At 43.6% G+C, this 24491-nt stretch overlaps 1 protein-coding gene across 2 annotated transcripts in view; it reads right to left on the bottom strand.

Moving 5' to 3' along the window:
- COL14A1 (collagen type XIV alpha 1 chain) overlaps nt 1-24491 on the bottom strand; it is a 173026-nt gene that overhangs the window by 41786 nt on the left and 106749 nt on the right. For both annotated transcript variants that reach the window (XM_026646212.2, XM_026646205.2), the window contains exons 33-36: nt 21092-21201; nt 19378-19536; nt 11677-11754; nt 11306-11392 (exon numbers count right to left, since the gene is read on the bottom strand). In XM_026646212.2, coding sequence (XP_026501997.1) covers nt 11306-11392; nt 11677-11754; nt 19378-19536; nt 21092-21201 — 434 coding nt within the window. The remainder of the gene's footprint in view (nt 1-11305; nt 11393-11676; nt 11755-19377; nt 19537-21091; nt 21202-24491) is intronic.

The raw sequence follows: 24491 nt of genomic DNA, 5'->3' as shown, positions 1-24491 counted from the left end.
ATTTGCCTCTGGAAAAATTGAGAGAGATCACTAGAAGTATTTAAGAACAGATTATACATCAGGAGAAACAAAAAGTAAATTAAAATCATGCTCCAGGCAAAATTGTTTGGATTAGATGATCCAGGAGGTCTTTTCCAGCCTATCATCTATGATTCTATGGAAAGGTGTGTGTGTTTTTTAAAGTTATGTACAACCTGAGGAGACAAGCATCCAATACCAAAAAAGAAAATGTACTTAATCAATGAGAGCATTAAAGCTTTATCATACACCTTCTTATTTGTATTTTCTTAGCTCTTTAGTGTATAACAACAATTCGCTGTTTCACAATGTTCTATTTTATTAACTTATATAGTGCCCATTTTTTCCACATTTGAGTGTTGTGATATAAAATATCAGAAATAGTCAAAGAAACATAATGCTACCTACAACAGGCAGCACCTTGATCACCAACAATACAGCAATAAAGAACCCATCAAACACTAAGAACCATACAGAGGGGTTACCCACCATGTAGTAACTTGTGTTCTTTGTGATGTTTGTCCCTATGTATAGTGCCCTTCAGGTTGCACATATGTTTCATGCGCTCACAACTGGAGATTTTTCCCTAGCAGTGTCCGTGTGGTCCAAGCATGTGCTACCACTCTGCTTGTGCTCTGTACTGAGGAAAAAAAGGGGGCTCCCTTCTCAATCACTGGTTCCCAGTAAGGGGAAACCAGGCAGTGGGGAAGGAGGGTGGATAGTACACTACACATAGGAACAATACATCTTGAAGAACTCAAGTTACTATAAGGTAACTCCTCCTTCTTCCTCAAGCAATTGTCCCTCTATATAGTGCACTTCAGGTGATTCACAAACAGTGTCTTTATCAGAAAGAGAGGGACTGGAATACTATGATACAACAGACTGCAGAGCTAACCTGCCCAGAGAGGCTCCAGAAGCAGCTGCTTGCACCAGTGCATAGCTTTCAGCAAAAACGTGAGCAGAATTCCAAGCTACTGACACCGGTGGAGCAGCAATAGGAACGTCTCTAAGAGAAGCTACCAAAGCTGCCTGAAACAGGGGCGGCAGGTTTGTATAATTTCTGGTGGTGCCCAGAATGGGTCCAAGCTCCCACACACACACACACACCTGCCTAAGGCTCTGGGAGGGAGTTTGGGTGCGGGAGGAGATTTGGAGTGCAGGAGGGGTGCAGGCTCTGGGCTGGGACAGGGGTTTATGATGCAGGAGGGGGTCTGGGGTCCTGGATGTGGGAGGGGGTGTGGGTGTGGACTCTGGGAGGGAGTTTGGGTGTAGGAGGGGGTTAGGGGTGCAGGCTCTGGGAGAGAGTTTGAGTGCGGAAGGGGTGAGGGCTCTGGGAGGGGGTTTGGGTGCTGGGTGCGGGCTCTGGGCTGGGACAAAGGGTTGGGGTGCGGGAGGGGGTGAGGGGCGTGGGGCTGGGCCAGAGATGAGGAGTTTCGGTTTCAACAAGCAGGCTGCCCCGGGGCTTGGGGCCAGAGAGGAGGACTCCCCCCAGCCCTCTCCCTCCTGGCAGCAGCAAGCTCTGGGGGAGGAGGGCCCCTCCCCTACCCTCCCAGCACAACACTCACCCAAGCCCCCCCAAGTTGCTGCTCAGGATGTCCAGCCAGGATAAGTCCCTTGCCTCGGAGTCGATTCGGAGTCGCTTGCTGGGGGGTGGGGGGGCTGCCATGCGCCTCTTCCCCTCCTCCCTCCACAGGCACAGCAACCACCTCAGCCTGCCCCCGGCGCCACTCCCTTGTAGCTGGTTGTAGCAGCAGTCGGCGAGGGAGCGCAGCACTGAGCTGCAGGGGCAGCCGCCTGCTGCCCAGGGCTACTAGGGCCGCTCAGGGGAGGCGTGTGGGGGTGGCAGGTGGGACTGGGGGAGAGACCCAGCCCTGAACATTAGTGGACTTGGGCCCCCTGGGCCCTGAATTTGCTGGAGCCCAGGCACCACAGGCCCATATAACTTGCTGCCCCTGGCCTGAACTCTAGTTGAACGAGTTCTTACATCATCCTCAAGCGAGATATTGTTCATCTCATAGCAAAGTAGGATGCATCCTGGAATCCATTTTGACTGTCTCTGGGAGAAGATGGCCTCGCCTTTCACACTGTCACAATTCAGGGCATCCGCACCTGTCTTCCTTCTCCACTGTCCACTAAGGGCACCCACTCTAGGCTCCTGGCTCCTCCAACATAACCTCTCTTGGGCAGAGACCTCTCTCTCTCCTCCTCCTGATCAGGGTTTTTCCGGGCTGCACAGTTCTCTGCCTACACTTTGATATCCCCAGCAAGCCAGCAACTTCTGTGCTTTGCTTTCTCTTTGAAGACTATAAACAGCTGTCATTACCAGCAGTCACAGGTTACCACACAGCTCTTTTTAAGCAAGCACATTTATTCTTAAGGTGAAAATGTTGCAGAGAAAACGTATTAAAATCCATAAAAGAACCTACATGCAGACTAAAAAGCTTACCAGAGATCACCCCAACTCCAATCTCGGGCTCTGGTAGATGTCAGTCCTTCAAAACCCACCACTGGGTCTACCCAGTGGTTACAAGTTCATAACTGTCTCAGATTCAGAACCATAACCATCATGAATAATTCAGTCTTTCCATTACTGTATATAGCTTGGGCCCTTGAACTTCAGATTCTGGGAACAGGTAATCAAAAGACAATGCTCCTCTCCTCACAGCAGAGTTTCAGAAGGTTTTTGCATAACTAGAAGTGGGAAATTTGCATTTGCCTCCCCATAGAGAAGTGGTTCTCATACTTTTATACCGGTGACCCCTTTCACACAGCAAGCCTCTGAGTGTGACACTCCCCCCTTATAAATTAAAAACACTTTTTTATATTTAACACTATTATAAATGCTGGAGGTGAAGTGGGGTTTGGGGGTGGAGGCTGACAGCTCATGACCCCCCATGTAATAAACTTGCGACCCCCTAAGGGTCATGACCCCTAGTTTGAGAACCCCTGCCAGAGAGATTCCCCAGGCAAACCACTTGGCCCCTGTTTGTCCTAAAAGTTCATTCTTGTCTGGCACATTGTTCAATACAATCCTTTGAAGTTCACACCACATCTCTCCCCTACAGAGAAGTTACATACAATCCCAGCCCACAGTAGTAAATAAACTATGCATTTAATACAATGGACTCCAAAGAGACTTAAACTCGATTCAATATGTTTTTTTCAAGAATATTGCAGGAAATTCCCACGTCTGTCACATATATGTTCAGTGGACGAGATGAGTCTAGGGGACATTTGGAAAGGTTTCATTCCATGAAGGTAGAAAGCAAGAGCCCTAGGCATGTCCAGTGAATGCCATGCCACCTCTTTTCTGCCAAAGTGGGGTTTAGGGAAAAACAGAAAGAGATGGATAGTTTGGCTGATGTGAAAGTCTGATATTACCGTAGGGATGAACTCAGGATGAACTCACCTTAACCTGGTGGAACACTCTATAGGGGAAGTCAGCCAGGAGCACCCCATCTCCCTGACTCTTCTGGCTGACATGATAAAACCAGAAATGCTCCCATCATAGAAATATGTAGCAGGGAACAGGATTCCAGGGTCTTGGTGAGGGGGATTAAAAAAGGTGCAATCCCCAGGGTAATACCAATGTTGCCACAAGAGGGAAGACGCAAATCAAACCCTTTAGGAAGTGGGCAGTGGCTGGATGGGAGAATACAGAGTAGGCATCTGCAGGGGGAAGAAATGGGCTCATTGCCAACAGGTGTACTCTGAGGAAGCTGACAGATAACCCTGAGAATTTTAAGGACAAGAGGTACTTCAGTATGTCTGGGATCTTAGCTTTTAAAGGGGAAATTCCTGGTTGGTTACACCAAAACATAAATCTTTCCCACTTTGCTTTATAACATTTGCTGGCAGAATCCTTCCTATTGCTGCTCAGGATGTCCCGGACATCAGACAAACAGGCCCTCTCTAACTGTGACATCCATCCAAATTCCACAACCCCAGATGAAACCTGACTGGTTTGGGATGGCAAGTCCATCCTTTGTCCTAGGTTAGTAGTTGATGTATCAGAGGAAGGAGGAGAGGAGATTGGGCAGATAGTCGCAGAAGGATTGGGTACCAGAATTGTCAGGCCCACGCTGATGCTATAAGGATGACTTGCTAGTTGTCCTGTCTGTTTTTCCTCAACTCTTGAGTTAAGAGGAGAATGGGGATGGGATGTGTACCTCAAGGCTCCCAAACATTGTATGAGAAACATGTCACCTAGAGACCCTGGCCTGCAGCCCCCTCTGGAGCAAAACTCCTTGCAGTTGTTCACATGGGACACAAAGAGATCCATGTATGGGAGACCCCCACACCCCAAACACCTCACAGACAATCAGGTTGTGCAACTCCCACTTGTGTTCTGTGGAGAAGAGTCTGATCAGAGACTCCGCCAGAATGTTGTGGATCCCTAGCATGTGGATACCGGTTAGTGTAATTAGCATGGGAATGTGCCCGATCCAGAGGGTGATGACCTCCATGCAGAGCTGTGAAGCCCATGCTTCTCCTTGTTTGTTAATATAATAAACTGACATCATGATGTCTAACAACACCTGAATTGACTGGTTGCAGATGCAAGGGAGGAATTGATTGCAGGCTAATCTAACTGCTCTCAGCTCTAACAGATTGATGTGAAGCATAACCTCGTGAAGGGACCACTTCCCCTGTCCCTCCATGTGTGGTCACAGTCTTTGTTGGAAGTGGGGGGTTTGAATAGTACCCCCACTGAGTAAGGGAGGCTAAGCTTCTTTGGGGAACTGCGACTAGCAGGTCGAGACTGCACTTGCCCAAAGTGCCTGCAACCAGGTTTGTAGACATTTGAGGTAAAGCCTCACAAATGAGTGTAGGTCTATTCAAAGCAAGGCGTGAAACAAAGCATGAATTTACAGTAGCTTTGTCAATATGTAAAAGATGTAGCTAGTAGAAAAAAGATAGTAGGATAGTAAGCAATGTGTGATAGCTTACAGGTATGGCCTAGCATGTCATGCAGCGTGTGAAGAGCTCATGATCTAGATAGGAATGGGTTACAAAAATTAGGAGACCAATCGTAAAGCATGTGCTATGAGGTATTATCCAATAGTATTAAGTGTAAATGTGTAAATAAGCTGATTCATGACTATGTACATTGGATGTGTGGTACGTGTGGATGTGTGATATGCCCTGGGCTCACCTCTCCGCTGATCAACTCAAGTGTAGTTTGAATGTATGCCATTAAAGAAACATCAGTGATGAGTACAGAGTTCAACTGATTTATTGGATATGAGAGAACTGGATGAAGTGTTCTCCCAGAAGTGGGCAAGGTGTTCTGGATAAACTGAGTGGAAAAGGTCTCAGAGGGAATCACAGCCATGGGTCCCATAAGTACTCATAGCCGTATGGTTCAACAGCACCAGGCAGGATCATATGGACATTCTGGGGCTCAAATGTATTCACTGAATGAGTCCGGTGATAGAGAGGAAGCTGTCCTCTGGCTGTAACAAACCTTGCCCTAATGAATTCTATGGATTGTGAGGGTCCCTGGTTGGACTTCTTCAGGTTCACCTGGAGGCCTAAACTCTTGAACAGAAGCAGAAGCATTGTGCTTGCCTCCCATTGTTTCCTGGTAAGATCATCTCTGCAGAAGCCAGTTTTCTAAGGAAGGGTAAACTGTGGTCCCTTGCTGACAAAGTCAGCAGGTACCACTGACAGTACATTGGTAAATATTGAGACCCCAAAAGGGAAGAGCTCTATATTGGCAGTGCAGTTGACCAGCCACAAATCTCAGGAATCTCCTGTGTGCCAGATCAATGTCTATATGAAAGCAGGCCACTTTGAGATCGAGGACCGTGAATCAGTTGTCTGAATCTAGTAATGAGATCTTGGACTACAGGATTACCGTTCTAAACTTTGGGCAGCAGATGAACTTGCTCAGTTCCCTGAAGTCCAGAATGGGTCTCTATCCCGTCTTCTTGGGGATGAAGAAGTACCTTGAGTACAACTCATTTCCTCTTGAGGTAGAGATACCAGATCTACTGCCCCCAGTTTGAGGAGTCACTCTACCTCCTGCAGGAGGATGCTTTCATGAGAGGGGTCCCCAAAAGAAGATGGGGAAGGGGGTTAGGGAGGAAGAGAACTGGATGGTGTACCCCAAAGAAACAACCTCTAGTACCCATCTGTCAGTTATGATTTCTGCCCAGGCAGGCAGATAATGAGAAAGTTGGCCTCCACAGGCAGGGGAAAGACCAGAGGGGTTGGGCAGATCTGGAGACACAGTTGGCACAGTTCTTAAAGGTCCTGTCAAAAACACCAGTCTCAAGGTCAGTGGTGTTTGGGAGGTGGAAGACAGTTTACCATGGGCACCCTTTCCGTGTATCCTCTTGCATGGTGGTTCATACTGTTGCTGGTGATAAAATGGAGTTGGGCTGGTCATCTAAGCTGTGGCTTATGGGGATAATATGCAACCTTGCCTTACATCAATAACAATCTGAAACCTTTCCATGTCACCGCTCTCTGTCCTGATACAGCATGCAGACTCGTCATACAAAGGTTTTATCAACTTAACAATCTCTGCTGAAATTCCATAGCTTCTCAAGATCTTCCAGAGGGCTTCTAGGTGGACATTATCGAACTCTTTCATAAAATCAAAGAACTCAAAGAGCATCTTCTGCTGGAATTCTAAGCCTCTCTCAATAAGTCTTCGAGGTGAAAATCTGGTCTGAATACAATCTAATGAATCAAAATCCTGAGTACTTTATCAACATCAGTTTTCAGCCTATTCAAAATAATACTGCAAAACACTTTTCCAGGAACAGATATGAGTGTCACCCCTCTCCAGTTTTCAAAAATGAACTAGTCTCCCTTTTTAGGAAATCTGTAGATTACACCTCTTCTCCAATCTTTAGGACAGATATCCTTTCCCCAAACCATTCTGTAAGCCTGCATATGTATCACTTCCTTTCCAGTTTTTAATTTTCAGCATGTATCTTATCATAACCACTCTTCAGGTGGTTTATGGCCTCAATTACTTTCTCAAAGACAAAGTAGTGATATAGTTACGTCTGCTATTTCTTCCCATCTCAGTTTGTGTTAGTGGTTCTAGCTGGTTGAGCACAACCTGGAAACATTCCATCCAATGGGCTTCTGTCTTTCCTCTCTGATTAAAATTGTACCATCTTCAGTTTTCATAACACCTCAACCATTCAAGAATTATTATATCAGTTGTTTATATACTAGCAGAAGCTTTTTAGAATTCCCTCTCTTGTATGTCTTTTCAACTTCTCTTGCTTTATTTCCATTTATTCTCTCTTATCTCTTCTGGGCGGTCTTTTAACTTCCTTGTCTTTGTCTACATATTCTTGTGGCATAACAACTCTTTGATTGCTCTCATTCTTGTTAAATTATCTTCTTTAATTCTTTCTTCTCTTCAACGAGCCTCCATGTATTTAGTTACAGCTATTCTCTCTTAGACCTTCTCATCCCCGCTGTAGTAATGGCTGCATCCACACTTGCTTCTTTGAAAAACTGCCATTGTTCTTCTATGTCCTCCATCAGTGATGTTAGATCTTCAGATTCTATCGCTAAGTTTCAACTTAAAATGTGCCTTCACAGCTGGATCTAATACCTTTCTAGCATCATGCATACCCTCGGCGTTGCCTGGTGTTAGCTTCTTTATTTTTATTTTGATTGTCCCAACAACAAGATGGTCACTTCCAACATCAGCACTCATTTAAACCCTGGCATCCAACAGTGATCTTCTCCAGCACCTATTAATGATCAAGCTGTTTCTGGGTGAAGCCATCATTTGATCTCCATGTCAGTTTAGGTCTTTCCTTGTGTGGAAAAAGCATACCCCCAATGCAGCATTCAACAAGGCAGTTATACTGGATGGTAATCCCATGGGTCTTCCAGAGCCTAATACTGCCACTAAAGGATCTCATAGGCCCTCAGTACTGGGCCCCAGTGGGAAGGGTACAAATGAGTATAGGAGTAATATTCCTTCATACAGGAGTAGTTAGAAATGCTGGAAACTCCCAACGTTCTTGTCCAGGCTCCACCCACTCAAGCAGTGCCTCAGGGTATAGTCCAGAACCGGGTGTCCATCGTAGTCTTCTTCTGACTCTGAGGAGTTGATCACAGAGAGGGAGTCCTTAAGACCAGAGGAAGCGGTGGTGACCTACCTCTACTTGTTGATGGTAACAGAGACAGTCTGGCTTGACCCCTACTTGTGGATGAGGATGGGTATCATAACGAAATAGTATCGACTGAAGTTCTGGGGCTGGACATTGCGGTCTGGAGTGGAGAAATGACTCCAGTTCTGGGAGTAGTAGAAGGTCGTTCAGAGTGGAGTAGTGAGCCATAGTTGATGGAGTCATTTTCATAACTCGGGTCTTTGAAGTAGAGGGTGCCAGATCTGGCAGTACCAACTAGGATTTTGGTGTCAAAGAAGCAGTCCCACTACTAGAGTGTGCTGCAGTTTTCCCTTTTGAAATCTTGATCTGGTGCTTTTCGGTGCCAGATGGCCCCGTTCCAGAGCACAAGATTCCTGATGACTTGGTTTGGGACTTTCCTTCATACCTGGAAGGCTGCTATTCTTTCTTCCTCATAACATAGTCATTTACAGACTTGAAGTGGAATTGAGAACATTCCCTTACAACCAATTAGGGCCTGATTCTACAAGTCTTCCACATCCAAACCTCCCACTGACTTCAAATAAATTTTTGCACATGAAGCAGCTGCAGGACTGGGACTTAATGTCTCTACTCAAAATTACTTATCCATCTCTTTATTTTCATGCAATTTTTCTGCTAGAGAAGAGAGAGCAAGACAAGTGTATTCACTACACACCTCCACTGAAACAGAATTTCTGAAATATCTATCCATACACAGCTGTTTGGCATACACCACGCTTGAGAGATTTCAGCATAGGCAAGCATCCTTCCTTTCTTCTGAGTACAGAAGGCAGGTATGTGAGGCTAACATGGACTATTTTCTAGTTCACCAATTAATTCAAAGCAAACTTCAATAGCATATAGCTCAAAGGAACGGATCAAGATGTTTTCCTAGCCTATTGTAAGAGAATGTCAACAAAATTCTGCTCTTACTTATGGTTCTAAGGGAGTGTCTGCCTCCAAATTTTCCTCTCTTGGTACCATTGTGATAATTGAGGGGACTCACACGGTAACTTTTTTAAATGCCAAGCTAAAATTTATTTCACTCACAAGGTGCAAAATGACTGGGTTACTGGTTATTAAAAATGTAGATACCACTGCCACAAGCATCTTAAAATATTATACATGAGACATATGGGAAAGAAAATGATACACAATACAAAATAAAATAGACTAAATTAATGACAATAAAATAGAGTAATTTAAAATGGATGATTTTATATAAAGCACTAAACATCAGAGTTATTCTAAAACACTGGATTATTAAAAGGAAAGAAAATTTACCCAGGACTTATCCTGTACTATGTCATTGGCCTGGTATACTCTAAAAAATACATGTGGCAATACAATTTTGATTCACTGGCCATCATAAGAGGCATAATTTGTACAAGTAAAAAACAACAGTGGAAGAAAAGTGCCTAGCAATGTTGAAAAGAAGCATGTTTCTGTAAAGTTCAAGGGCCATATTCAACCATGGAGTCACAGGCAGGGATTAATTTGATCCTAGAATCCTAGCTAGAATTGATTCCACTTGAATGCAAAAATCCCATCAGGTGAAAGGTGTTTCTTGAAAAAGCCTGCAGTAGTGTCAGATAATTACAGCCCTTAGGGGCTATTCCTGCAGTCCTTTCACACATATCACTCCCATTGACACCACTGAAGGACTACAAGATAAAAATCATATTGTCCTTAAAATAATTAGAATTTTGACTGGATTCCTGTATCCACTTGAAATGAACTCTGGCTACCCAGACACAGAAAACATGTTCAAGCACAGTTCATTCTTGTAAAAAGATTAACCCCCAAGATGCTGCCAGGATAAGTGTCGGCTTGGATCTGCTGTGCATGTGTCTAAAGTGGAAGTTAGGCCTGTCCAGTGTCTAGTCTGATTTGTGCACTCAAGGCTTTTCAGAAAAATATTTTCCTTCATGAGTCAACATTTTTTACTTTATCACAACAGCTCTTCCCCCTTCTCCTTTTTCTCTGTCCCTTTACGATGTGACTAGATACCATCTATATCTCTCTGTGTTTGCATAAATGTATTCACAAATTCCAAACTTGAGGTCCTCAATTTACATGAAAAATCTCTATGTAAACTTAGTGACAGTCTTAAGAAGCTAATCATACAGGTTTACATTGCAGGTTTAAAAGAAAAAGCACATCCAACTGTTGTGTAAAATTGTTAGGGACACTGGTAAAAAAAAAAAAATCACATCACTGCAAACAAGAATTACAGTTTTTAAACTGCTAAAAATCAGTCAGCTGAGACCAAATTGTAGCATTTAGCCACTGGCCTGAGTAAGAGCACTGCAGAGTTTAGGGAGACATTGTACCACCAACTCTCTCTGATCTGCTTGATACAAGGCAGACTGTAGGTTGCACCATCTTTTAGAAGTGCATCCAGCCTCGTCTGAGATGATGTGGAAGGAGGGCAGGGCCATATACCCCTTTTGTGTCCCTGTGGACAAGAGGAACCAGAAGAGGAACAGTCCCTAAGTTCCTCCAAACAGAGAGACTGTAAAAGTGTTTAGCTCTACTGCAGGCCACGCAAGGTGGGAAAAGGCTTCTTTCATCTCCCTGCCTCACACTCTCTGCTTCCTCCGGAGGGCCAGGCACAATCTGACCTTTAATTCATATGCATATTGTTACTGATCAAGTGTTTCAGAAAGCTAGATTCCAAGGTGTATTTAAACGTGTGTACTAGAAAGCATTCAGATAACACTATGGTGGTTTAAAAAAAAAATGGCAAGCAGGTGGCATTTGCATAGCATGTCTCTTGACTCTAGAGACAGAAACCAAAGTTTCTAGAAATTGACATATTATTTGTATTACCGTAGTGCCTAGGACCCCTAGTCATGGACAGGACCGCACTCTGCTAACTGCTGTACAAACAGAACAAATACAGTCCATCTTACCACCTTGCGGTTGGATTATGCCATAAGAATTTGGTTCACTAATAGGGTTCGTTTTTTAAAGCTACTGCATGAGGTCTTCACTAGCTAAGTGGAGTGAATATGCATCTCTCTGCCAGCTGTAATTTAATTGTAATAGCTAAAATAGTACAACATGTATCATATCCCTTTCTCCCAGGAAATAAGACTGAAGAGTGGAGTATCTGGTACATCTGAGTACAAACATGAATAAAACCTTACCGGTGGTCCAGGAGATCCGAGTGGTCCTTTGCTAAATTCGGAACAGGAGCAAGAATGAGGAAGAGATGGGCAACTTTCCTCATCTCTCTGAGGAGAGAGCAAAATAGTAAGTCTGTATTCAAAATATAAATTCAACAGCTGAGAATTTATAAATCAAGACAACAAATATTGAAGGGAAAATTCAAAAGCTCCTAAATAATTTAGGAGCATAAGACCCATTAACTTTCCATGGGACTCTTGTTCCAAAGACAATTCGGTCCTTTTGAAAATCCCACCTATTGATTTCATGAGGAAAATTGCAAAAGTATGTGGTTTTGATGTAAGAAAAAAGAAGTACAATGGTAGTTTAAAAAAAAAAAAGGGATTCTTACCAAGGCAGGAAGTTCACAGCATTTGTCTCTATTGGCCCAGGAGGTGGTACAAACAATGTCAAACATCTGTAACTGGAACTGTTTGAAAAAAAGGAATAAAGTGCAACGTGTCCATTAGAAGTTCAATGAAAAGGGGAGCCATTGCAAAGGGGGGCCACTGATCAGGGCACGCAGGAGACTGATGACAGAGACACGTGAATAGATTTAAAGCAGCAGGTCACAAAATATGCCAACTTTAATATAAAGATGGGGGGAGGGGAGTGGGGTTGACCACCCTGTCCAAAATACCAGGCTTTAACTGGGACCAGTATGGGCTTGAATGGGATCATGCCCACCCCTTCTACTGAATTCCCAATTCAGCCCCTTGCTGCACCCCACCACCCTCCCCCCTCAAGGAGGAATGAGGCTACAATCAAGGGGGAGCTCCGTCTGTGAAAATAAACACTTCCTCTTGCCTCACAGGTCCTGTGCTCAGATTTTCTCTGGAACCTGTTCCCCTGAAGCCTTTTACTTGCACTGGACCCACCACAAGTTGTGACAATCTTTAGTGACATTCATTACCACTTCCAGTTTTATTTTATTTTTTAAATTAACTCTTTTCAATCCTTATTATCCCCAGCTACCAGGGCTTTGGATACCATGAGGAAAGCAAAAACAACAAAACACAACACCAGACATCTTGCCAAACACACTCAGAGGGAAAAATTCCTTCCTGCCCCACTAAAATGATTAGGTTATACCAGGGATCGGCAACCTTTGGCACACAGCCCATCAGGGAAATCCGCTGGCAGGCCAGGACAATTAGTTTACCTGCAGCGTTCGCAGGTTCGGCTGATCTCAGCTCCCACTGGCCCTGGTTCGCCATTCCAGGCCAATGGGGGCTGCGGGAAGTGGCAGCCAGCACATCCCTCAGCACGTGCCACTTCCCACAGCCCCCATTGGCCTGGAACGGCGAACTGCGGCCAGTGGGAGCTGCGAAACCCAGCTCTGATGGCTACCCCATCTATACAGCAAAAGGGGTGGGGCTGCTTTCAGAATCAAGAATGGCTGATGTGTGTCTAGGAGTGCTTAACACATGAGGGGGTGGGTTTGGTGGAGCCATTTGGCTTCCTTACCTCCCCGAATTGGCTAATGGGGGCTAAAAGAGGTGGAACTCTGCTCCACTCTCCCCAGCCCAAGCCCCACTCTACAGTGTTCTGGGTGGGGAGACAGGAAAAAGGAATGGGAACCTGGTAACAGAGAGCACCCTGTCCTCCAACCAGAACCCCAGAGGGTGGCCATTCCCCTGCCAGCCCAATCAAACACCTCACCCCTCTAGCTAAGTCGGGAAGAGGCAATCTTAAATGGGCTTGCACACGAGGATATAGCCTAAATGCAGGAGTTCGCCAGGGTGGCTCTTCTCACTACAATACATTTTAAAATGGTACAGAAAATGCTGATTTAATACAGAAGTAATCGACTGTGTAAAATGACAAAGATACCGGAAAAATATATAACAGAAAGTAAATGAACTGTAGAAACAGAATGAAAACACTCAATTAAATGCAAAGATAGGTCTCAGAAAGGTTCCTCCTGAAGATGATTCTATTTCTTCTCACCAACAAATCCTGCTTTTTTGGTAGCTCATGTGCATGGGTCTTAGCAGACATTTACATGAACAGCCTCATGGACTTCAACAAAAGTACTCACTTCAGTAAATGTAAGTGTGTGTAAGCATTTGATGGACCAGGACCTAAGTTTTAAAATTGAAATACTTTTATATGTAGCAGAAATCTTGTGCTACTGCTACCATATTAATTTCAATCAGACACATTATTTAAAGGTTCCACTGACATCGTTTCAGTGCCAATATGGAGATTGGGTCAAACTATGATTTCTTTGTGAATGGAAAGATTTACTTAAAACTAAATCATACCTAAGGATACTAAAATGAAGAGTGTGTGCGTGCGTGTGTGTGTGTGTGTGTGTGTGTGTGTGTGTGTGTGTAATATTAGATTCATACCCCCCCCACTTCTTATAGATCACATATGATACACTCTCCGCTACATATGCATACACATACTTTCATTTTCTCCAGATTAAACAATCCATAGATCCACAGTGATAAAATATTTTCTTGTAAAATAAGGAATAAATAGAAATAGTTATCTGAATTGCTTTATTGTATTCATTTAAATACTGAATGAGTCAGTATTCTGATTTTAAAAAGTTATGTATGTGGGTTGATTCTTCTGATTCAAGCTAAATTACTTAACAAAGCTTTCTTTGCTGTTAAACATTTATTCATAGCTCTCTGCATTCATAGCATTTTAGCTTCCTGAAGCTCCGATCCTGCAAGCAGAGCCATGCAGACAAAAGAGTCTGCCTGTGCTGAACTCGGTGAAGGATTGCAGCCTAAGGTTGTTTAGATCAGATAACCCTATTGCAATTATCTTTTTACAATCCATATACATTGACACACAGAGTAAATACAGAAAATACATAGCATATAGCAGTTGCAGAGTGTTAGGTGAACAAACAACAGGCTAGGGCCGAAATGAACAGGCCAGTTCATTCAGTCCCACTCAGGAGCGCTGCCAGCTTTTCTGCCGCCCTAGGCGGCAGAAGGTCCCGCCCTGAAATGCTGCCCCCCACAGAGGCGGCGGAAGGTCCCGCTGCCGAAATACCGCCGCGGTCGCCGCCCCCCAAATTGTAGCGCCCTAGGCGACCACCTAGGTCGCCTAATGGGTTGCGCCGGCCCTGGTCCCACTAGAGGGCTCAATTATACGACAGCTTACAAAGCTCCAGAATACTATACTAAGAGCTGGTCACAAAAACTTCAATAAAACCATATTCTGTAGAAATATGCACTTCTATCAAAATGCTTAAAAATTGAGTCAATTTCACTGGAATTTTATCTAAGGAAAAAAAGGGGGGAAAGTTCTGACAAGATGTTTTGACATTTTCAGAATAAAAAGTTTTGATTTTTTGTTTTGAATTTTTTAAATTTTATATTATATTGTGTATTATACAATATATTTTTAAAAGATGAAATTAGAACAAAACATTTAGATTTTGCTGATACAAAATGTTTTGATCAACCTGAAACTAAAGTGTTTTGGAATTTCCTTTGTGGAGAATTTCAAAATTTTCAATTTTTGTTCCAATTTAGAATTAAACCAAATTTTGAAATCCCGAAATCTTTTGCAAAACCAATTTATCCACAGCTGTAACCAGACATTCTCATTGTTCATATGTAAGACCAACAGACCCCGGTCATCGGCGGGTGGGATCGAACTGGGGATCTCTGGAGCTTAGTGTATGAGCCTCTACTGCATGAGCTAAAAGTCAACTGGCTGTTAGCTAAGGCTATAGAGCAGACTCATTAATCTCTTTCTCTCTCTCTAAGTGGTGTCAGTGCCACTAGATGGGACAGAACACCACCACCAGGAGGTGTGTGGGTTACACATGCACAAGGTTTTACTACAGTAGTTACTGTACTGTTACTGTATCTGTAACATTTACAGTAAATTAATCTTGGCTCTACTTCAGTAATGCTAACATTTGAATGTGTTGCTTATTTTAATGGTCAGAGCTCCAGAGTGTTTAATAATTTGCTATTTTTTAGGATTTGGCTCAAAATCTTCCAGAGTCAGTTTAGCCTTCCTGATGCTGGATTTTCTTGAATTAGTGCCACCATTTTCCTCTTATTGGCAACGGAAAACAAAAGTATTATTAATTCATTATGGGTGGAAATTTCAAAAGTGCTGACGTGACTTAGGCGCATAAGTTCCATTGGCTATCAATGGAACTTATGCTCTTAAATCAATTTGACACTCCTGAGAATTCTACCCTATATTCATAAGACCTAGTTCCTTCACAGAAGGAGGGGCTTGAACATTACTCGGCACTTACCTAGCATGCATTGCCATAGAAACATTTGAGAGTTTCTCCTCACAATACTCTTGTGATGTGGGGAAGTATTATTATCCCCATTTTACACTGAGGAACTGAGGCAGAGCAAGACGAAGGGCTTGTCTTCACTACCAGGGTAAGTCAACCCAAGTTATGCTACTCCAGCTACGTTATTCACGTAGCTGGAGTTAACGTAGCTTAGGTCGATTTACCGTGGTGTCATCACTGTGCTGCATCGATGGGAGATGCTCTCCTGTCAACTTACCTTAATCTTCTTGGAGAGATGGACATAAGAACATAAGAATGGCCGTACTGGGTCAGACCAAAGGTCCATCTAGCACAGTATCCTGTCTACCGACAGTGGCCAATGCCAGGTGCTCCAGAGGGAGTGAACCTAACAGGTAATGATCAAGTGATCTCTCTCCTGCCATCCATCTCCACCCTCTGACAAACAGAGTCTAGGGACACCATTCCTTACCCATCGTGGCTAATAGCCATTAATGGACTTAACCTCCATGAATTTATCCAGTTCTCTTTTAAACGCTGCTATAGTCCTATCCTTCACAACCTCCTCAGGTAAGGAGTTCCACAAGATGATTGTGCGCTGTGTGAAGAAGAACTTCCTTTTATTTGTTTTAAACCTGCTGCCTAACCTCTATCATATCCCCCCTTAGTCTCCTCTTTTCCAAGCTGAAAAGTCCTAACCTCTTTAATCTCTCCTCATATAGGACCCTCTCCAAACCCCTAATCATTTTAGTTGCCCTTCTCTGAACCTTTTCTAGTGCCAGTATATCTTTTTTGAGATGAGGAGACCACATCTCTGGAGTACCGGAGTCGACCAGAGAGTGCTCTGATGTCAATTTAGCAGCAGCATCAAGCTCCCTGGTAATGAAGACAAGCTCTAAGGCTCAGATTTTCAAAGGTATTTAGGCGCCTAACTCCCACTGATTTAAACTGAAATGGGACTGAGGTATCTAAATACCCTTGATCTAGATCTAAGTGATTTCCCCAAAGTCACAGTTTTCTGAGTCCCCAGTCCAGTGCCTTTAACCACAAGGCCAACCTTCCTCTCTTAATGGGACTGCTTAGATAACTGCTACTCAGCATCAATAAGAGGGTCAGACCTGGACCTTTAAAGACTGGTGATTGGACATTTTCTTGCTGTTGTCTACAGGGGCATATATACACATATAAACACACACATTAGGGACTGATTAGATAATATTAATAAGAAAAGGAATTATGTCTTGAGCTGCATGATTACAGTCTTATATAAGTTGCCATATTTTCCATATGAACACAACTAAATTTTTCAGTGAGTGGGTTGCTGGTTGAATGACTTATCTTTTATAGATTTCTAGATTCCAACAAAAGCCACCATTTCTTTCCCTTTTCCCTTACAAAGACCTCTTTAATTCCAAACTTTTTTGAGTTTGCCTTTGTCTGTTATTACTGGAATGTGGCCACAAAAGTTGTTCTGTTTAATTGTCTTTAGAGGCAGGATATTCAGTCATCATCATCCATAAGCCTGAGGCCTAAAGACATTTTTTCCCCCCACAGAAATCTATTCTTTGAGTAAATATATTTTTGACTGGACTAAGTTTTTAAATACAATCAAAAGTGATACATTTTAAATATGAACCTCAGTCCCATTCAAACCAAGCCTTGGGTTTAAGGTTGAGACAGTTCAAAGAGAATGCGCTGAGTTGACTATACAGCTGATAAGTTGATATACTTCCATGTCCCACAAACTTTCCCCTCCAACAACGAAATCCAACCATAGAAGACATGATGAAATCCTGGCACCACTGAAGTCAATAGTAAAACTCATATTGATTCAATAGGGCCAGAACCTCACCCAAAGGGAATGTCCATTTTAGAAGATTTGGACAGATAAGGATAAAACTTGGATATAAATCAATTATTTAAAAATGGATCCCTTCCCAGGTCATTTTAAAAAATAATTTGCAATGGAGAAAAGCAGATTAAAAATATATGTAAACATCTGCTCAATTTAAATTGGGATAAGAACCTAACAACCAAGAACATTCAGCATCTGGGATCCCTACTGTTACCCTTAATGAACAAGTATTAGTATCAATAATTATTAATTGAAAACATCCAAGGACTCTGCATATATGTTAAGGCTGGCATGGAGCAAGACCTAGTGGGACTCAGACACAGAGGGCCAGATCCTCAGCCAGCGTAAATCAGTGGAGTTCCATTGGCACCAAGGCAGCTATGCTGATTTACACCAGCTGAGGATCAGGTCCAGAACCGGGAAGCTAGCTAAAAGTCAGACTTGCCTGCCTTTGGATTAAAATACCTCGTAGAACTTGTTCTGTTCTTAGTAGTTGGAAATTTTGATTCTATACTTGTGTCTGATTTGAGAATTTCACAATTTTATGTCAGCATGGAGTGGAGCTACCCACCCGCTCCGCCTCTAAGCACAAAGCCCCAAATGGACCCCTCCAGCCCAGCCACATGGGCTGAGAGATGAAGCAGTAACACCTCCAGGGGGCAGAACTACCCCCCAACCCTGAGATCCTGCAGACCCCAATTGCACCTTCCGAAACTTGGGTTACGATGACTCCAGAGTGGTAGTGGCTGTGTTGGTGGGGGAATCTTTACTGCCTTAGGAACCCTGACGATGTCAGCAGTCTGGACTCTGAGTTATTTTGTGGGATGAGGAGATTGATTACTGGGTTTGGGAAAGCAAGATCCCTGAGCAGGGGGTCTGGTGACAGGTAATCCCCAGTTGTACCTTCACAGTCCTGCCTACGTGGCACCTGAGAACATTCTTCATAATGGAGCAAAGGAATGCTTGTACTCTTCCACCTGACATCGGCAGGGACCCATCCCTTCCCCCTGGACAGCAGCAGAGACAATGGGAGATTGCTCAGGGCTCTGGTAGCTGCTCAGCTCTGCCAGGGCCGGCTCCAGGGTTTTTGCTGCCCCAAGTGGCGGGAAAAAAAAAAAAAGCCGTGATCAGCGGCACTTCGGCAGCAGCTCCACTGCGCTGCTTTCTTCTTCGGCGGCACTTTGGCAGCAGGCCCTTCCCTCCGAGAGGGACCAAGGGACCCACTGCCGAATTGCCGCCGAAGAGCCGGACGTGCCGCCCCTTCCCCTTGGCCGCCCCAAGCACCTGCTTGCTGCGCTGGTGCCTGGAGCCGGCCCTGAGCTCTGCGTGGGGGCAGGCACCACAAGGGAAGGGGGAAGTGAGTGGAGGGAAGGACCCAATCTACTTCTTCAGACTCTGGAAGATCATTTATATTTTTAAATACTTGAATGTTGACTATTTTTAAAGAAGCTAGGAATGCTGGGAGAGGCGCCCATGGAGACAGTCTGTGTAAAACCAAAGCATTTATATAAAATCAATGGGAAGCAAGCCTAAGGCCAGGCAAATGTTAAAGGGCCACAAGGGATTATACACAGAGGGAAGCTCAGAATGATCACTGATAATCATGTTTAATGATTTAGGACCCACAAGCTATGCATATTATTAACTTGTGTAATGAGGGTTATTTGGGGCAACAACCATCCCTTCCTGTACAGTACCTTGCACAGGGGGACTCACTTCTAAGTGTGTGTGTGAGCGAAAAATCTAGTTGTGGAGCTCATTAATCAAAATGGTTTTGCCTAGATTGCTGTTAATAACAGGTTTTCACAGAATTTCTATAACATTGTAACTCTGTTGTATTATAGTTGAGCTCATCCTTTTTCCGCTAAAAACACAAATTTGTGGATATTGCATGCTCAGCCTTAAGAATTCTCTTATGGTTTAAACATTGCCTTTGTTTCACTTACTGGTGCAGAGTTGTCCCTTTGTCCTCGGGATCTGACCATTCTTCCTAGCACTTCTATCCCATCAGAAGTAATATTCCCTGCTGCATTAATTGTCTTCTCACTCACTTGCTTGCAGTCAATAATAATTTTGGCTGTAGTCTTGCTGATAACAACATGTAACTAGGCAAAAGTAAAGATATTCAAATACACAGAGAGGAGACCAAGGAATTTGGGTTACCAGACACAGTGAGCATTTTTAAAAACGAGTTGATGTTATATTAGCTAGTGGAGCTGAGCAAATAATGCATAACAGATAATCCATTCAATGAATTAAGCCTCTTTTTCTGCCTATGGAATATCTGTGAGCAAGTTGCCATCTCCTCACCCCTGTGCAAAGGGCCCATACAAGGATTATTCGCCATTTAAGTCCCACTGAGCCCTTGATTTTTGTGCTACTTAGTTGTGTGCAGGCCTTTTGTGAGCCTGTCGCATAGGACTGTCTTTCACCCAAAATGTTTTGCAGATTTACAAAAGACAACTGGACTACCAAAAATAGTAGTAAAATTTACTAAATAATTTGGACAAAATTGTCAAATAAAATCAGTGTGAAAGTTTTACATTCAAAGATCAAAATCCCCTATTGATTCACAGAACAGGAAAGCCCAGGGAGTAGCAACACCAGCCTTCCCGCACTGCCCCGAGAGCTGCGCTAACTTTCACCCTGATGTCCAACACTAATGGGCCTTGAGGCAGCTGGGCAATACTCAGCACACAGGACTGCTCCAGTCACAACCCATCCTGTACCTTGCACACACACACACACACACAGAGCCCACCTTGAGGCACCATCTGTGCCAGGAGCTTTTTTGTGGGAAGAGGTGTGCAGAGCAGTGGGGAAGACTCTCTGTGCTGTGAGTATCATCTGGGAGAGAGGGGCAGTAGCCACAAAACAACTTTGTGGCCACTTTGCTCAGGCCTCGCTGGAACAAAATGATTGCAAGGCACCCACGAACCGGGTCCCTTGTGCCTTTCAAACATCACTAGGCCAGGAGAATCACCCGAGATAGAAAGTGCTTTTTTCCTAATGAAAGATTTGAGCCCCAGGAATAAAAGTGAATAATTAAGGGGATTTCTTTACTCCTATGTGCAGTACAACCCCATCTTAATGTGTTAGGGGTGTCTTCATTTACAGACTTTTAGGAAAATGGTAACTATTAGAACTTAGCCAGAACACCAAGGCTACTACCGCTATCTTGTGGAAGTGCCATGAGATCTATAATCACTATGGAAGGATTACCATTGTGCATCTCTACTATAGATATATAGAACTGGTCAAAAACGGCCACTTGTTTTTTGCAGAAAATTTAAAAAACTGCATTTTTCCTTTTTCAGTGAAACTTTCCAGTTTTCAAATGAAAAGCCATTTATTGTCTAAATAACTTTTCAACCAATTCTAAAACATAGGTAGAAACAGAAGTGAATAGATATAATGAAGAATGAGACCATGGTTGATATTACCAGCAACACCAATAAAACAAATCCTTTACATAAATGATCCTATTATTGCCAAATTGTTCTCTTAACAGTGTTTGGTAGATGACCTGTAAGCTGTAAAATACAAGAAATCATTGACAAAGGGGGAATGTATACAAGAAAACCTCAAAATGTGAAAAAGGGAACTCCAAAACCTTTGTTCTGTATGCTTAAAATGCATCTTTCTGTTAGTATAACTAACCTTATGGAAACTTCCGTAGAATATTTTCTTTATTTCAAGGCCTTCAAAAGTAACAGTTTGAAAATCCCCTTTGTAGTCATAATTAAAGAAAATCAGAGTTTTACCATCATCTGTACAATGAGAGAGGGAGAGAAAGAAAATCTCAATACAAGAGGAAAAAACAGATGCATCATTATTTGTAAGAGCAAACACTGTTCTTAGTAACAAATGACAAAACTTTCAAGACAGTCCCTGCCCTAAAGAACTTACAGTCTACAGAGTTATCATTTGTATTTTATGTTCCCCAAACTGAAAATCATGCGGCTATTTATTCTGTTTAAGGAAAGGAAAAGCTGTGTATTAGTACTTTCTAAATCAATGCTTTATCACTACAATGTATAGTACCTCTGATACAGCATATTTGCAGCCACACTGATAATGTAGCCACTGTAGTCAGTTGGAATCCTTCATTGGAAGCAGCTACAAAATTATACCCCTGGGATAAGTCTTCTCCAAGACTCGGATTTTCAAAAGAACATAAAAAAGAGTTAGGTGTAGAGCTGTGCAGAGGATGAGAATTTTGTTTTGAAATCTGACTTTGTTCCAAATTGCAACATAAACTGAAAATTTTGAAATTTTCCATAAAAGAAATGTAAAGAAAAAAAAATATCTCAGGTTGATCAAAATATTTTGGTTCAACTTTAATATAATACAAAATTTTAAAAATCATAGTATAATATAACATAATGCAAAAAATTTGAAATATTGTTTCAAAATGAAAAATCAAAATGTTTCATTCTGAAAACATCAAAACAGTATGTTTTGACATTGTCAGAACTTTTCTTCTTGCTTTTCTTCCGAAACAAAATTCAGGTAAAACTGACCTAATTTTGCCAAGAGTTTTGATTTTGATAGAATTGCATATTATGATGAAATAGACTTTCAAAGTTTCTCCAGTCAACTCTAGTTAGGTGCCCAACTCCCATTGAAATTCTGTTAGGGTCCTTTGAAAACCCCATTCCAACTGTCCCATAGATGTAACCCAGATGAAAGGTGCAAGCAGAGCTCTGTGACCAGATGATGTTCAATATCCTCACTGATTTCAGCCTAGTCTATTATAGAAGATGTTTTGAACTGATTTTCAAAAAGCACTAAAAGCTTACCACATTCTGCTAGCCGCTACTTCAAGGCACCAGGTGTTTCTATGAAGTCATGAAAGCATTCTTGTTTTGTGTTTATAGCTAGAGTTGGGTTTATAGCTAGAGTCTATAGAGTTTATAGCAAGGGTTGAGTTACTTTTTGACTACAATCTTAATCACGGATATGAGATTAGAACACACAACGAGGAATGCTACAGTGTCTTTCATGATCATCATACATGGTTTCTAACTTTCATACATTCATGCTGTATCTGACTATCAATTGTGGCACTCGGCAACATATTGGTTAGACCCTTAAGGTATGCCTACACTGCAGTTAGACACCCACGGCTGGTCCGTGCCATGTGACTTAGGCTTGTGGGGCTTGGGCTAAGGGGCTGTTTAACTGAGGTGTAGACATTCAGGCTCAGGCTGGAGCCCAGGGTGTAGGACCCTGAGAGGTGGGAGGGTCCCAGAGCTTGGGCTGCAGTCCAAGCCCAAACATCTACACTGTAATTAAACAGCCTTAGCCTGAGCCCCGTGAGCTCGAGTCAGCTGGCACAGGCCAGCCATGGGTGTCTAACTGCAGTACAGCCATACCCTAAGACAGTGGTTTTCAAACTTTTTTTTCTGGCAACCCAGTTGAAGAAAATTGTTGATGCCTGTGCAGGGCCGGCGCAACCCATTAGGCGACGTAGGCGGTCGCCTAGGGCGCTAACATTTGAGGGGCGGCGACCGCAGCGGTCGGATCTTCGGCCGCCCCGATTAGGGGCAGCATTTCGGGGGCGGGACCTTCCGCTGCCTAGGGTGGCAAAAAAGCTGGCGGCTCTCCTGTGCCTGTGACCCAACGGACCTGGGGATGAGAGATTTGGGGTGTGGGAGGGGCTCAAGGCTGGGGCAGAGGGTTGGGGTGAGGGCTGCAGGGTGGGGCCAGGAACAAGGGGTTCAGGGTTTGGGAGGAGGCTCTGGGCTGGGTGTGCAAGCTCTGGGGTGGGGCTGGGGATGAGAGGTTTGGGGTGCAGGAGGGCGCTCTGGGTTTGGGGGGGACTCAGGGCTGGGGCAGGGGGATTGGGTGTGGGAGAGGCTCAGGGCTCTGGGGTTTCCTTCCTGCCCTGGCACCACAGATCGCGCTACCCCCCAGAAGCAGCCAGCAGCAGGTCCAGCTCCTAGGCGGAGGCGCGCAAGCGGCTCCGTGTGGCTCTCACCCGCAGGCACCGCCTCCCCGAGCTCCCATTGGCCAGGAACCAACCAATGGGAGTGCGGAGCCAGTGCTCAGGATGGTGGCAGCGCGCAGAGCCCCATGGGCCCCCCGCCTAGGAGCCGGACTTGCTGCTGGCCGCTTCCAGGGCACAGCACGGTGTCAGAACAGGTACAGACTAGCCTGCCATAGCCGGGCAGCACGGCTACGGGACTTTTAACAGCCCAGTCAGTGGCTCTGGCCAGAGCCGCCACGACCCAGTGCCTTACATTCCGTGACCCAGTACTGGGCGCGACCCAAAGTTTGAAAACCACTGCCCTAAGAGACCTGGCTTCAATTCCCTGATCCACCGCAGATTTCCTATGTAATCTTGGGAAAGTCACCTGAGCCCAGATTTTTAAAGGTGTTTAGACACTGCAATGCTCAGTGTTCCAGTGCCTAACTGATTTAGGAGCCTGTCTGATTTTTAAAGGGATTTAGGCACTTAATTTCTAAATGACTTTTGAAAAACAGACTTAGGCTCCTAAATCAGTTAGGCATTGCAATACTAAGTCTGATTTTCAAAAGTCATTTAGAGATTAAGTGCCTATATCCCTTTGAAAATCAGACAGGCTCCTAAATCAGCTAAGCATTGCAATGCTGAGCCCAGCAATGTCTAAATAGCTTTAAAAACTTGGGCAGAGCCAGAATACAATTATGGTTTTCTGAGTCCCAGTCATGTGCTCTATACTAGGGAACATTGCCTTGAGAAATATTCTGATCTCATTGATATAAATCAAAAAGTAATTCTATTACGTACATCCCTGATCCAATGCCAACTGAAATCAATGTGAGTTTTCAAAGTAAATGGGGAGGATTCACATTTCAGTTTCACCCGTGTAAATCCACAATTACTCCAGATTTTCACCAGTAACTAAGATCCAAATCTGACCAACTGACTCCATCTGCGATTAATATAGGATTCTATCTATAGAAAATCCATTGGAGGCCCACAGCTTCACTGTGTTGATAATTATTTTATTAATACATTCATTAATTAAACCATCATCAATGCCTAGTTTCAGCATTATTTTTAATCACACAT

Source organism: Terrapene carolina, unplaced genomic scaffold (assembly GCF_002925995.2).
Source record: "Terrapene carolina triunguis isolate 2854851 unplaced genomic scaffold, T_m_triunguis-2.0 Scaffold58, whole genome shotgun sequence".
Taxonomy (NCBI): Eukaryota; Metazoa; Chordata; order Testudines; family Emydidae; genus Terrapene; species Terrapene triunguis.
This window is presented reverse-complemented; position numbering and strand designations above follow the sequence as displayed.